Source organism: Anthonomus grandis, chromosome 11 (assembly GCF_022605725.1).
Source record: "Anthonomus grandis grandis chromosome 11, icAntGran1.3, whole genome shotgun sequence".
Taxonomy (NCBI): Eukaryota; Metazoa; Arthropoda; class Insecta; order Coleoptera; family Curculionidae; genus Anthonomus; species Anthonomus grandis.
The window spans coordinates 6,472,572-6,488,741 of record NC_065556.1 but is presented as its reverse complement, the minus strand read 5'-3'; the positions used below and the strand labels follow the sequence as shown (position 1 = coordinate 6,488,741).

At 32.4% G+C, this 16,170-nt stretch overlaps 2 protein-coding genes across 2 annotated transcripts in view; both read right to left on the bottom strand.

Moving 5' to 3' along the window:
• The window catches only part of LOC126742453 (uncharacterized), a 1,408,556-nt gene that overhangs the window by 86,880 nt on the left and 1,305,506 nt on the right, over window positions 1-16,170 (bottom strand). The window lies entirely within an intron of this gene.
• On the bottom strand, window positions 1,887-9,461 carry LOC126742270 (trypsin-7-like). Its single transcript, XM_050448896.1, has 5 exons — window positions 9,359-9,461; window positions 3,009-3,199; window positions 2,719-2,946; window positions 2,376-2,555; window positions 1,887-2,200 (listed from the first exon to the last, which is right to left on the bottom strand). The coding sequence occupies exons 1-5, from the start codon at window positions 9,413-9,415 to the stop codon at window positions 1,999-2,001; spliced, it is 858 nt and encodes a 285-aa protein (XP_050304853.1). The 5' UTR covers window positions 9,416-9,461; the 3' UTR covers window positions 1,887-1,998.

The window sequence follows — 16,170 nt, the reverse complement described above, 5'->3', positions numbered from 1 at the left end:
AAAATAACCATCAATATTTTATTTACTATTTGAAATGTTACCACTAAGTCATGTTTTAGATAATCTTAAGATATCAAATTATTTAAGATGTAAATAATCCTTTAAATCATTCAATTTTGGTACAAGAAACTGTAAATCTAAGTGACAAAGTTTAACTAAGTTATTCCTATTACTATTACTAGTCATGCAATCACCAACACATTACAGTTAAATTTAAAAAAATAAACAGAATAATATGTTTGTTTTGTCATCACATGCTTGTAGTAATTATAATTATTAACTTTAATTTTCTCTTAATCAATACTTAGTGATACTTTAACTTTAATTTAATTCTTTACTTGTATTTAATATTTATGTATTCAAAAATACGCGTTTTACTAATAACTTATTTTACTTTACATAATTTGCCTTACATCTTTTCCTTTTCCCAACTTTTATATATTCCTGAACTATACATATCTTTCCTTATATTAAATACGAATGCGAAAAGAGTGAGAGAAAAGGAGAAGGTCGTGCTAAGCTGTGAATTGAGTAGCAGCAATTCTGGCATTGACCGAAAACCGGATTGATTAAAAAGTGTCGTCACTGTTTTACGCACGTATTTTTCGGTACGTGACCTACTGCACCCATCCCCAAAATATCCAGGGTAAGTTACTTTATTTACTAAGTTACTCTCTCTTTACGTTTACGAATCAGCAGGTGAGAGGTTTAGATTACCGGTTAAATTCGAATATTGAGTCAGTGAAACCTATGACTTAAGGGTTTTACTTAATTCTCTCGGGATATACATATTTCGAAGGAGTTAGCCCAATGTTTATTGAGCATTTTTCTCCACTGCTTTTTTAGTTTTTGCAAACACCATTCAATATCCACACATTTTTAAAGTCATACGTTTCCAATACATTTTTCACTATTTGTAACCGTTCATTCGTCAGATTTTCTTTTATTAGTACACCACTTAATTTTCGTTATCATTTATTTTTACCTCTAATTGGTCAACCAAGAGTTTCCTGACTTTTTGAGCATACATTCATTGCTATTCTCCCTAAGACCATTTAGTCGAATGTTATTTTTCTTTGATAGCTGTTGCAGATTTTCAACTTTATGTTCTAATTTTTTTTGCACATTAGATTCAACACTTTCTATATAATTTTGATTTATAGAATTTTTTAGTAATTGTTTTAATAATAACTTCACAAATCGCATTAGTTATTTTACTAGATCTTAACGAGTCAATCAGGGAGTTTTGTGAAAAAATGACTGAAGCGATTAATGATAATACTATTCATGCAAAGAATATCTGCTTCAGCGATGAATGCACATTTTATCTAAATGGATTTGTTAATAAGCATAACTGTAGATATTGGAGCAATGAAAATCCTCATGCATTTGTAGAAGGGTCACTATGTTCTTCCCGTTCGGCAATGGCTAGATGACGAGGTTCCAGATAAATGGATAGGGCAAAAAGGGCCTATAGAATGGCCTGCTAGATCTCCTGATATAACGCAATTGAAATAAAAACCGATATTTTTATGTTTTTGTTTTCTATTTAAATAAATTAAGATAAACAAAGATATTTCTAATTTTCTCGAAAACGAATTGACCAATTTAAAAAAATCAAACGTCAAAATAAAAGACTTCGAAAGACCTTTTAAGCAAGCTATTACTCGATACTCCTTGCAATTTAAAATTTTTAAGAGGATGATCCTGGGGGGTAATGGGTGAAAGGGGGTGAAGTAATTTTAGGTTAGAAAGTTGTCCTCCTTGACAAACCTTTTGACGTATTTTGGCGTTTTTTTTTAAACAGTGGTTTTCGATAAATCCGTGGTGGGAAGATTTCTAATAAACACCCTGTATAAATTATCATATATAAATAAATAGATTGCTTGCCAGTATTTACTTTTTATTTCTAGATTATTACAACTAGTTTTAAAATCATTATATCCAAAAAATTAAGTAATATTTAAATTCCATTTTATATTTAATTCCAAGATATTATTATATATAGTTATATTTTTTGTCGACGTCAGAATTTTGGGATATCCATTTTCTATATTTTATGATATTAACGTAATACGTAGTATGAAAATCCTCACAAAATATTTCTGGAGCAGAAATATTTGATGTTCCATATGATGTAAGTCCATATTGTATTCCATTTATAACCAAAGGTCCTCCAGAATCGCCTTGACAAGTTCCTCTGTAAAAATAAAAACTTCTTAAAAACAAATAAATGCAAAAATTATTGTTTTAATTTTTTGTATGAAAAACTAATACTTCAAAATAATATTATTGTCAATCATTTTAAAATTTATTGACCTTTCTATCGTCATTAAAAAACTTTTTTTTGCATTTTATTAAAATACTTTCTTTACCTTGGAGGTTTTCCATTTGAAACACAAATAAAACCGTTTTCGCAGTCATTTACTGCAGGCATTGTAATATTTACAGCATGCAAATCTTGTGTAGGTTGATTGTGAAATGTATTTCCAAATCCAGTTACCACAGCTATTTTACCGCAAAATGAAGAATCTTGTTCATCTTGAGATGGGAGCCTGGCAAAAAACAATTGTTATTAAAACACGGTAGTTCGGGGTGAGCATAATAAGCCTTTAGGCTGAGGTGTATTCGGGCTTAATAAACGAACCTCAAAAGAAAAAAAATACGGTAATTATAAGAACATAGAATGTTGCCTTTATTATAAAATAATTAACTTACCTAATTATGCTTATTGTCTTAGAGATTGTTAATGGATTTTTAAGACGTATCATAGCAATGTCATTTTTTACCTCTTTTGTCCCGGTACAGGTACCGTTTGAATTAAAAACATGCTTTAAAATGAGTTTAGGATGTACTATTATCTTTGCAATTGAAACTGCTGATCTCAAATCAACAGCACTTGATTTTCCTGGAAGAACAGTAATCATTTCAGGTCGCAATTGTACCCTATAATATAATAAAACATTTATATTTAATATTTAGTACTAAAGGCAGTTTACCTTGCTTACCATGTTTTTTTTCCATCATTTTGTTTAATAGTTACACAATGACCAGCAGTGAGAATATAATTTTCTGATATTATAGACCCACCACACTGGGGAACAGATAGAATATACACATTCCATATGACAAGTACTTGATATGGATAATCTTCAATAGAAACTACTTTACCATTAAGAATCCTATTTTTAATTTTTGCCTTAAAAAGTAAAAATGTAAGAATATACAGTGCAGTAAAAAATCGATGAATGATGGAGGAAAAAAGGTAGAGTTTCGTTTTTTACAAAATGTAAACGTCGTCCGTAATGATTATAATTTAAAATTTTTTTTTATAAAAGCACAATTGCCAGTATGACTAATGGGTGTTATTTAGAAATAAAATAATATATTAATATATATTCCCTTCGAATTCCGAAAATAACCAAATGTTCACTTTAATGTGTATATATTTTTCTAAATGATTTATTGGAATATTATTTCTTCTAGTATTTTAGCTTGACAAGATTATCTTAAATTTAAAAATTCATGTAGGTAGGAAAGAATATTAATTATCATCTCGTTACTCTTAAATCCATCCTTAGAAAGTTTTGCGGGTACTTAATAAAAAAACATTAAGAAATTCAGGATGTTTACTATTGCAGATCCGCATTGTCCTGCTAATGCGCCTGGGCATGTTGATCTACCTCGACCCTACTATCCTTATTCTTCTCTACCTAGTCAAGTCACATTTATTAAAAGTGTGCATGTCTATAAAAGCAAAATTAAATTATCTACTAAATCTATAGAAGGCTCTAATGCTGTTTTGGTGAAATTAAAAATATATTGCCATAGTTATTGCATATTAATTAAAAGCAACTTTTTGAATCAGTAAGAAACTTGTTCGCAAATGATGTTTTGGATTTGGGCAACTTGTTTTTGATCCGGATGGTATCTTTGATCAAGGATGAGTTCATTCTGCTGCCAAATTGTGGCAACCAATTCTTGCTCATATTTAGGGCTGGTTTATGGAACCTGATGATTTATATTTTGGTAATATGACTAAAGTGTTCGAATGAATGTCTATTCCAATAACAGACTCTTTGAGTTTACAAGTATTTACGCAGTACTTGTATTATTTGATATTATTCTAAAAGTATATAGCTCTTTAAGGTATTAAAACTTTTCTTGGAGAAATGGAATTTTGCAGATAAATATAGCAGATAAATTTTTTAGCACTGTATAAACTGTTTATATATAGGTCATAGTTATTCGAGATTGCAGCGGGTACGTATGATTTTTTATGCTTTACTTGTGATTATGTGTTTTACAAAACCAACTTGTAAAAAGATACGCCAAATAAGTCTCGGTGGAAATGTGAGCGGTCGAGAACGTGATGACTATCAAGAGCATAGTAATAAACAGTTATTATATACCTAATAATGCTTCAAAAAATTTAAGAAACCTTCAAAAAGGCAGTAGATAATTGTTGTCTCTTATAATTCTAATTCGGTCAAATTTCAAAATATTTGGTTCCTGATTGCATTTTATCACATGCATGGAGGTTAAAGACTGTCTCTCTATTAAATTTAATATTTTTGGTTTATCTATTTTTAGTCTTTTAGTTAGTGAAGCTAAAAAAGCACCTATAAACTCTGAGAGTTTACTTTCGTAAAAGTCTCTGTTTCTGTATTTCACAAGTCTGATGTTTCTTATCAAGTTGCTAATGACCATGATTGTTCGTGTCTAGTTATTCCAATACGGTTGCATAATACTGTCATTGTCAAATTAAGTTGTTTCTTAGCTTAGGCGTAAATTGGTGTTAGATGTTGACTTTCGGATAAGTTGGTAATATTTCCGGCTATAAGAAAAGGGGAATGATATTTCTTCAATGTTGAGTAATATTAACCCATTATTAATTCTATTCGGCCAAAATCTACCTAAATTGGCTTCAAAACTTAGTTGTCAAGGAAAAATTTTCCAAGAAAATGGAAATGATAAAGTTGCATAACGTTAAAAAGTTAAACAGCGCTTTATAGGTCCAGGTCCGTCTTTATAATTTGCATAATTTTTTTAAGGTACAGATTCATCAATAATTAGAATTCTAAAAGAAAGATATATACAGAGTGTTTATTTAAAAACTTCCCACTACGGATTTATCGAAAATCACTGTTTAAAAAAAAACGGCGAAATACGTCAAAAGGTTTGTCAAGGGGGACAACTTTCTAAAATTACTTCACCCCCTTTCACCGTCTGCCCCCAGGGTCATCTTCTTAAAAATTTTATAGGCAATGTTCAAATTCCTGACGGATATTTTCAAAAACATGCTGTGGGATATTATGGCAGCTGTCGATGATGCCTTGACTCCCCAACCTAAAAGTTCATCCAAACTTTTAGGTTGGGGAGTAAACACAATAGATTTCAAATGACCCCATAGACAAAAATCTAACGGCGTTATATCAGGAGATATAGCAGGCCATTCTATAGGCCTCCTTCGCCCTATCCATTTATCTGGAAACTCGTCGTCTAGTCATTGCCGAACGGGAAGAACATAGTGAGGAGGAAAGCCATCTTGCTGGAATTATTTGCAGCCTCATCAAGTATAGGGTTTCCATCATCGTCGATTTGATTTTCAATGGATTCAGTAATAAGCGGATTGATGTTATTTTCCAACATATCCAAATTATGTCTCCATTTAAATTTCCGTTAATAAACAATAGCCCAATCACTTTATTTCCTAAAATGTCTGCCCATACATTAATTTTTTGAGGGTACTGGGTATGCCTTTCTACAAATGTATGAGGATTTTCATTGCTCCAATATCTACAGTTATGCTTATTAACAAATCCATTTAGATGAAATGTGCATTCATCGCTGGAGCAGATATCCTTTACATTATTATCATTAATCGCTTCTGTCATTTTTTCACAAAACTCAACTCGCCTATCGAAATCGTTTCGGTTAACTCTTGCAATATTTTCATTTTGAATGGATCAAATTTATGAAGTTTGGTAACTGTGAGAACAGAGCCTAATGAAATACCAGAGGCAGCAACAATTTTGCATAATAAAGTATTAGGATTTATTCCAAAATGACCCAAAACTTCAACTTGAGCGGCTTTATCCCAAATTCGCCAATGATCACATTTTTTATTTGCAACAGATCCAGTTTCAGTAAACATAGTAACAAGGTCCAAAACATACCTATGCGGAGTTATCTTCTCCGGATGTCTGGCGTTAAACGTGACGGCAGTTTGCCGAGCACATCGATTTTGGGCACCATAAATTAGACTCTAAATTCCACTCTTTCGGCTATAGTCGAATTACCGAACAGATGGAGTAAATGATGTGCGCGAAATATAGGCCCGCCCATCGATGCAACCTTTTTTGTTATTTTCACGTATAAATTCGCTCATCCTGGGACACACTGTATATTAAAATTTATTACCTGCTGCTTCTGCTGTAAACTGGACTTTTTGCACTTTGTTGTATGCTGGATGCTCGTTATCCCATTTTTTATATTATATATGTTCAGAATCACTTCCTTTTCAGCAATGGTCAAATGTTTTCGTACTCTTTTCTTGGGGGGTGACAATGGGGGTGTACGTGACGCGTCAGCTATTATTTGTTAACAAACAAGTCAACAAATTAACAAAAAAATAAACAGAATCTCAACTTTTTATTATTGCGAAGATTCAACTATTCGAATAGCAGAAAATTCAACCAAAACGGTCTAAAGCCGCTCGACTAATAAAATTAAATAAAACCCCAAGTCATGAACCCTATCGAGGCTCTAGGCCACACCTCCGGCGCAGAACGATCACGTGACCACTCCATCTGTTCGGTAACCCAAGTATAGTGTGTAAACCATTAGGGAAGTAAAATCTTCAATTCAACAAATAAATTTTCACTATTCCAGGACTGTCACAAATGTAACTGACGGTAAAATAAATTCTTTATTTTCCTTAGCAACTATAAATAACTAAGCAGGTATAACAATAAATACAGTTCGCCTAGAATTTCTGTGTTGATGAAAAGAATGCAGAAGTTTAGTCTTTTCCACGTCTAATCTTCAGAATTGCTGTTTATGTTGGTAGTTTCCGTTTTAAATTATAAACGAATTGTAGATTTGGCAAACCCTAACGGGTATAACATTTTGAACACTTATTGAAATAAAAACTGATATTTTCATGTTTTTGTTTTCTATCTGAACAAATTAAGATAAACAAAGATTTTTCTCAAAAACGAATCGACCGATTTAAAAAAATAAAACGTCAAAATAAAAGACTTCGGAAGACCTTTTTAACAAGTTATTACTCGATATCCCTTGCCATTTAAAATTTTTAAATGGATGACCCTAGGGGGCAGTGGGTGAAGGGGGGTGAAGTGGTTTTAAGTTAGAAAGTTGTCCCCCTTGACAAACTTTTTGACGTATTTCGGCGTTTTTTTTTTAACAGTAGTTTTCGATAATTTTTGAAATTTTATATCGGAAACGATAAGATCATGGCCATGAGAAAACATGAGATAGGGGCCATGAGAAGGGTAAGCCTTCCTGAATCCTCCCCTAAAATTAGATTTACACCATTTTTGAGAGATCAAATAAAAAGAGCACCTAAAAAACGGAGAATTTAGACCTTAAAATTTAGTACGTTTAGGGTTACGATGATTGCAATATTATGATGTTTTTGAGTTTTCTCCTCCATTCACTTTAAGGGTAAGGGGGAGGGTACCTCTTTATTCGATTTTGTTAAAAATTTTTATATAGGGGTTATTGAGAATGAGAAATTTGAATTTTTAATAAGATTTAAAAAAGTCAATATGGCGCATTCAATGGCTGTTCTTTATTCAAATATAGAAAGTGTATTTTAAGTATACGTTCTAGCTGTCCGATTGTTTTAAAATTTCATACGTGTTTAGAGTTTTGACGAAATTATGAGTTTTTAATATTTTTAAGATTTCCCCTTACCTGTTTTAACCCTTTCGGCCCCAATGGGGAAAATAAATCCCAACATACATTTCATAACATCTGATGGGCGCTATCTGTCCCCTTTTTATTGGAAATTGCCATTAGCGGGTATTTTAAGGTATTAACAATTTTTCGACAGGCAACGACACGCTTTTTGGAGGTCATTCTGATTATAAACGCCGAAAAGTGAGCACGTTGTTGGTTTTTGACACTGTTTTTTTACAAATTTGATAGTTTTTGTATGGTTTTTAAAACAATCCGTTTAGGTAAGTTCAGCATATATAATAGCAAAGTATTTTGGTGGTTTTTTTGTTTTGGTTTTTGCATTTTGGGTGTAATATTTGGCTTTGGGATATCTGTGTCCCAGTGGGTTTTCTGATAGGGTGATTTATATCACAATGATATTTTACAGTATGTCAAGAAAGAAGTTGACGAGGGCAGAGCTTCAAGATCTTGCTGACAATTTAGAAGAGTTGTCATCTGGAGAAGAGGTGCAATCCCCATATGAAGACCCATTCCATAATAGTAAAGAGTCCGACGAGTTGTATCAGCCCTCGGATACTTCGGACGAAGATAGTGGAGACATTAAAAGTGATGCAAACGAGAACCTAACCCAACCCAACCCAACCCAACCCAACGACGGCGTTATTTCTGCTAAAAATTAGAGATAAAGATAGAGAGAGAAATGTTAATATTGTCTAAATATGAAAGAAATGTGGTATTTATTTATTTTTGAAATGTAAATTAAAATATATCCATTAATGTGTTGATGCAGATATATCTCATTTTTAAGTTTATTAAAGGCAATTTGTATTAATATATTGACTTGCTGTATGATTATGAGTTTTTTATGAACAAAGGTAAGTTTAAAAGACGGCGTATGTAGCAATGGAAGGAAGCAATTTTCTGTTGATAAGAATAGTTGGAAAAGGAGAGGACATGATCTGTTTTTCGTTTTTTTGTAAATTAAAAACTGGATGTTACTAGTCTTTCTGGTTAAGTTAAATGAAAACAATTGATGATATTGTTAACCTCTAATTCAGGAATGACAGAAATATTTTATCGGTATTATTTAGGTTATTAAGCAGATTTTTAGCCTTGGGGTAGTTTTAATTTAAAAACAAATCATCCATATACGTATACCAATGTAAGATCTCTTGATTACTGCCATTCATTACGTAAGTTCTTTTAAAAAATTCCTTAATACATTAAGAATTACAAGAAAACTTAAATAAAAGTTCTGTGTGAATATCCCCTTGGCAAGTGAATTTTAAAAGATTTTTTAATATATATTAATCTTCTTTTAAAAATTTCAAATACACTTGGATTTATCCTCAGTTTACTTTTAGTTGGTACTAAAGACGGCCTTAGGACTAAAAGGGCTTTCCCTGTATCTAATCAATATTTTTTTACTTACCTGCTGGGATACTTCGAAAATCCCAACCAAAACCGCAAAAAATTGAATAAACTTCATTTTTACCTTATATCAAAGGATACTTATATTAGTAACAATATTTTACAACAATCTCTTATATATCACTTTTGACATATAGGAAATAATGTTTGTTTCACGATTTAATAATAAATTTTTATGCGTTTTAAAACTTAACATATTTGTGTAACATATATTGTGATACATGCCCAAAATTATGGTAAGACGTGATAAGCCTTCACGAATTTATCTTCTATCGATAATTTTTTTTGTAAAAAGATAATAAAAAATTCTATTAAGAAAGGTATAAAAATCATAAGTCGCTGCTAATTTTGAATAATTAAATTAATTACTCTTAATTATATTATTTACTTATTTTATGAGGTATTACGTTACTATTTTCAATACTATTATCAAGTTTAGTAAAAATTAATTTAAAAAATACTATCTTATACGTTCAATTATTGAAAAAAAGAACAAAAAGAAAAAACTATCTTTTCAATAATTGAACGTATGCGATAGTATTTTTTAAAATGATTTTTACTGAAATAGTGATCTAAGACCCAACAAAACAAGTAAATAGTTTTGAATTCATCACAACAATACATATTTTACTTAACTTTATATTCAAGCAAATTCTAGCATTTTAAATACCATTGAAGCATTACGAGTAACTAATACCTCTAGCAGGTTGATAGAGTCTTTATTAACAACACAAAGAACTTGTACAAGCTTGCAGTACAATAGCCTTAAATGGAATAAGTCACCATAAGCTTGCTTTTGTAGAAATACAGGGTGCGCCAGAGAAACTTACTTATTTGAAAAAATTCCCGCGCGGTAAGTTGGGCGGGTAGAGGGGCGAGAGGGGGCGCACCTGGAGGGGGAAGTTCCCAAGTTTGTTTCTCCCTCCAGCCAGTTGCCATCATGCTCTGGTCTAGACTCTAGAGAGCAGCGGGCCTTCGCAGTCGAGAGCTTCTTTTCTAACGGTCGCTCACTTGTTGCTACGCAACGTGCCTTCCGCGCTCGCTTTGAAATTCCTCCCCACATACTCGTTCCTGGTCGTAATTCGATTCTGTCCTGGGTTAACTCATTTCGGGAGTGTGGAAGTGTCACTTAACCCAGAAATGCACTTCAACGGACCATCAGAACTCCGGAAAATGTCGAAAGAGTGAGACAGTCAGTTGTGCGTTCGGCTCGCAAACACGCACCTGCCATTGGGAATTTCTGACACCACTGTTCGATGAATTCTCCATAAAGACCTTCAATTTCATCCCTATAAATTGGCTGCTGTGCAAGAATTAACTAAACGCGATTTTGTTGCCACTCAAAATGCATGTGAAATACTGGTTGACAATCTGCCTAAAGACGCGGTCGTTTTTTTCAATGACGAGGCTCACTTCCACATAACCGGCTGCGTCAACAAGCAAAACATGCGTTATTGGTGTGGTGCAAATCCACGTGAGCTTCACCAGAAGCCACTTAATTGTGAGTTGCTGTCTGGTGTGCGATGTCGGTAATGGGAATAATTGGGCCTTTTTTTTTTGAAGAAAACGAACGCTCAGTTACTGTGAATGGAGCTCGTTACACGAACATGATCGAGGAATTTTTTCTTCCAAGACTCCAAGAAATGAACGTTAGGAACGTGTGGTTTCAGCAAGATGGAGCCACAGCACACACAGCATGAGACTCAATGAATTTGTTGCGACAACATTGCGACACAACCCCGACCGCCTCATTTCTCTCAGAGGCGATCTCCAATGGCCGGCACGCTCTCCAGATTTGACTCCATGCGATTTCTTTTTATGGGGTTATTTGAAATCTCTGGTTTATGTCGATCGACCATGGACCATAGCACACCTCAAGATCAACATTCGCGACGCAATTGCCAACATATCGATTGATATACTGCAAAAAGTGGATACGAATTTCAAAAATCGACTTTATCAGTGTATGCGCAATAGAGGTTGCCATTTATCCGATGTCATTTTCAAGACTGCATGAAAGAAAAATTAGGATATTGTCAAATGAAAAAAAAATTAAAACAATAATTAAAGTACTTTTGTTTTTATTGACCTTTCAAATAAGTAAGTTTCTCTGGCGCACCCTGTACTTATTAAATTTAGAAAACCCCCACATTATTTCTCTAAATATAGAACTTTCGAAAACCTACATTTGAATAACCTTAAAGCCGATTTACAAAAGCCTGTATGGCATACAACTTTTGGGTAAACGTAAAGCTCGCTGCAGACGATTCGCAGTTCGCGATTCGTTATGCAAGATTCGTTAATTCACGCATCGTGTTAGGTTTCGTTCGTTCAAAATCTATTCGTAAACCGAGTTAGCTCAGTTTGCAGTGATTCGCTCTTAGAAGCGGTAAATCGATAATATCAAAGGCTGCGAATCACCATGAACTGCTGATTCGTTGAAATTCAGAGGTCGGACTGACGATTTGCATTAATTCGTGTACACAATTATGTATTATAGGATATATTTAAATATGATTTATAATTTAATTCACGTTTTTAAAGTGTCTGTAAATAATTAATAATTTGAAGGCAATGGCTGGAGAGTGGTCTTATAAACGCGTTCGAGATTTAATTTATGAAATTGAAAAACGACGTAATTTGTGAAACACAAAAGAAAAATAGAAATAAAACAGTGATGCCTTTTGAGCGTTGGAAGAAAAGTTTGGAGTGACTGACTCTCGAAGAAATTATAAAGAAGTATAGAAATTTATTTGCAAAGTTATAGAAATTATTATCGGAAAGTAAAGTATAGTTCAAAGTCAGGAGTTGGAATAAGCGATGTTTACAAACCAAACTAATTTGCTTATAAAGCGCTCAATAAATTTATGAAAGATGTTTAGAACGACATAACAGATACAATCGGAAGTGCATTATATTTTTATAAAAACTTGATTTTTATGGCTACTACTTTTTTAAATTATAATTTTTATATTATTATTGGTAATTGTCCTGTCACGAAACTTTGCCGTTTGTAACGAAGTATTTAGAAAATTCGTCGCGAATTTTCTCCAAATCTGAGCATGTTCTTCTGCCCCTTCTCTGTAGTGGAAAAAGAAAAAGTTTGTGGTTGTGTTTCATTCCTCCAAGAACCATTGACAATTATACCATTTTCTTCTCTATCAAATATACCCGGAGATGTGTACATATTTGTCGAGTTTCTGCCTCTTCTTAGAAAATTACACAGCATTTCGTAAACAATCGAGCTTAATCTTGATTTATTAAATGCATTTTTGTAAAAGTTGAAATAGTGCAGACTAATTCCAAATAACGATTCAATTATTCTGCAGGCTTTAGAAAGTCTGTAATTGAATATATGCTCTAATGTATTCTTGTCGTGATTTCCACCTTATGAAACATTGAATATAATAATTTTTTAAGGGAAACGCGTTTTGGCAAACAATAACATAGGGCGCAAACTTTAATTTTAATGGCAATGTTTTGTCCAAAATTAGATCTAAGGTCTTATTTTTCAATGGCTCATACAAAGAACAATCATTGAATACACCTCCATCTGATATTCGTCTTTGTGAGCCAATACTCTGATGCGCATGTGTGGCGAATAGGATTATTGTTATTGTTGATCCACAGTTTTTAACTATTTTAAGCTCATTTAATGTAATTTATTTCATAAAAAGTGTGTGTAACTCTAGTTAGGTGTATAATGAAAATGACTCGTTCTGGAAACCGATCAGAAGAATCCAAAAAAAGGGCAGATTTACCTCAAAACCTTAGTGAGGTACAGAAGCTTAATGACAAGGTGGAAGAAATGGCTGCCAAGTTCGCCGAAGATATTAATAAATTTAGAAAAGATCTTGACAACAGAGCGATTACATCTACAAGTAAGTCGAATAATGGCCTAGAAGAGCTCTCTGAACGTTTCCTAGAATTTGAGACTTCTGTAAAAAAATCAATCGAGGATATAAAGTATAATATCTCCAAAATAACATCTGCTACGCTAAAAGCTGATATGGCGGCTAATTAAAATGTTATATTGCTTCACGGTATTCCCGAGAAAGCAAACCAGGACATATATCAGGAGGTTGGCAGCACTATCAGCCAAAAAATTGGAGTAAATATTCGTAAAAGTGATTTAAACTATTGTCACCGCTTAGGCGTAAAAAAACCATCCGTGTCAACAAAACCTCGACCTGTAGTAGTCTCAGTATGTTGTCGGTGGCTACGCGATAACATTTTTAATAATAAAAGACGCTTAAAAGGTTCGGGAGTTTTTCTGTCTGAATTACTTACCGTCGATAATTTACAAATTTTTAAAGAGTGCAAAAAATACTTCCCAAGTTCGTGTTACACTATGGGGGGTCGAGTGTATGTGTTAAATGAGGGTGCTAAGTTGGTTATTACATCAATGGATAAACTAAATGACGTAATCGGTAAGCTGCCCTCCAATACACAAACTGACAGACAGGTTAGTGACTCCGAATAATAATTATTATTTAGCTAAAGAATCAAAATTGCTGCCTAGATTTACGTATAAATGAATGGGTTCCTTCCTTTTGTATTGGCTAAGAAAAAACTTGAAGACTTATTTGGAAGGGAAGAAAAATTAAGTAGCCCTTCATTTCTACACAGTATATCTAGCGTATGTACACAATATATAAACCTACATATGCATATATATATATATATATATATATATATATATATATATTTTTTTTTTTTTTTTTTGTAATAAAATCTATTAAAGTAAGTTTTTAGAAATTTAAGAAATCTAGAAATTTAGAAAATTAAGTGTAAGTAATATGTACATATATTTAGTGTATGATTTGTGGCTGGCTTTGGGAAGTGGGTATTACGTATTGTGTATCTAACATGTATTTTTTTATTATTATTTTTTTAATAAGACTGTACCTATATCTTATGATTTTGCGCTAATGCCACATATTCCCTTTCTGTGGGTAAATTTATTTTTTTTTATATTAAACTATATTTTGAGATAATACTATAATGAGCTTTTTATTCAGCATATCATTTTTTTTTTAATTAGTGGATTAACTTCTTTAAGGGCATATTAGTATAAATGCATGATATACATCATTTTATAACTGTGATAAAAAAATCACCTTTAAATTTTGATTGTGGGTTTTTAGTTTGTATTTTAATGTTAAGTTTAAATAATAAAAGGCATCTATTTTGGTCCAGTATAGGGGCTCCGGCTGGTGGTTATTGGGAGAATTATATTTTAAATGATAATGGATGACATGGGGTCGCGCGCTAGTTCTGGTCAAAATCTATTTAAAATTTCGCATTTGAATGTACGCTCTCTTAATACAGGATTCGATGAATTCTCACACTATGTACATCAACTTCAGTTTAAGATATTAGGAATAACTGAGACTTGGCTGACACCTTCCCATGACGAAACTTCATTTAAACTTAATGGCTACAAATTTGTTAGAAAGGATAGAGTTGGCCGGGGTGGAGGAGTAGGTGTTTACCTAAAAAGTCATTTAAAATATGAAATACTTCAATTTCAAGTTAATTCAGAATCTTGTGAATATTTAAGCATAAAAATTAACATTGGTAAAAAATCTGTTATTTTCACTACAATATACAAACCACCATCTGCAAACATTAATAACTTTTTAGACAGCTTTGAGGACATTTTAAGTCTTACCGTACCCTTTTGTGACTATCAAATTTTTGTCGGAGACTATAACATTAATTTTCTAAACCAAACTACACCAAAAAATGATTTTATCAAATTGCTTCAAAATTATGATTTGGAGCAATATGTTAAAAACCCTACTCGGTTTAGTCGCACTGGAGATAACTCGAGTTTATTAGATCTAATTATAACAAGTAAAACATTCATCCCTGAAAGTTGTGAGGTGGTACCTATTTCAGAAAGTGTATCTGATCACGGTTTAACTTTTGCATGCTTTAATTTGATTTCAAGCAAGCCATTTCAAAAATTTGTTTCTTTTAGAAATTATAACGATATTACAGTTGGTGACTTTGAGAGGGACGCTCGAGCACTAAATTGGGATATTATTTATTATATAACTAATATTAATAATAAATTAAACATTTTTAATTCGTTTATCATGTTTTTACTTAACAAGCATGCTCCCTTGAAACAAAAAAGAATCCAGGATAGGCGATATACACCATGGATTACGAATAACATTAAGTTGCTAATGAAATTAAGAGATAAGGCCCACAAGAAATATCTACAGCATGGAACCGACGCCAAACTGCAATACTATAGGGAACTTCGAAATACGACTAAACATGCCATAGCCCGTGAGAAAATAGCTTACTTTCAATCTCTTTCTACAAAGTCTGGAAGGGATTTTTGGAAATCTGCTGAAAAGTTAAATCTGACCAAAACTAAAAATACCAATGACATTTTTCAGCTATTTCCAGATCCATCTGCAATAAATTATTATTTTGTAAATTCTAATTCAAGTACATATACTACCTCAGATGAAAAGGTTAATTTTTATAAACAAAATAGGCATCAATCATTTACCGAGGAGTTAAGGTTTGGTCTGATAGACGAAGAAGCATTAATCCAAATTTTAAATTCTATTAGCACTAATGCCACAGGCGAAGACGAGATATCAATAAGAGATATTAAATTATGCTTTCCTTATTGTAAATATGCTTTAATAAATATTATTAATACTTGTATTCTAGAAAATAGTTATCCGGACTTATGGAAAAAGTCTATTATTTTACCATTACCAAAAGTTTCAAATCCAGGAGACTTTAAAGATCTTCGACCCATAAGTATTTTGCCGGCTATATCAA

Coding starts and splice junctions, on each gene's coding strand:
- LOC126742270 (XM_050448896.1), bottom strand. CDS start 9,415: ATGAAGTTTATTCAATTTTTTGCGGTTTTGGTTGGGATTTTCGAAGTA. Junction 2,947..3,008: donor AATGATGGAAAAAAAACATG/GTAAGCAAGGTA, acceptor ATTATATTATAG/GGTACAATTGCGACCTGAAA. Junction 2,201..2,375: donor TCAAATGGAAAACCTCCAAG/GTAAAGAAAGTA, acceptor TTATTTTTACAG/AGGAACTTGTCAAGGCGATT.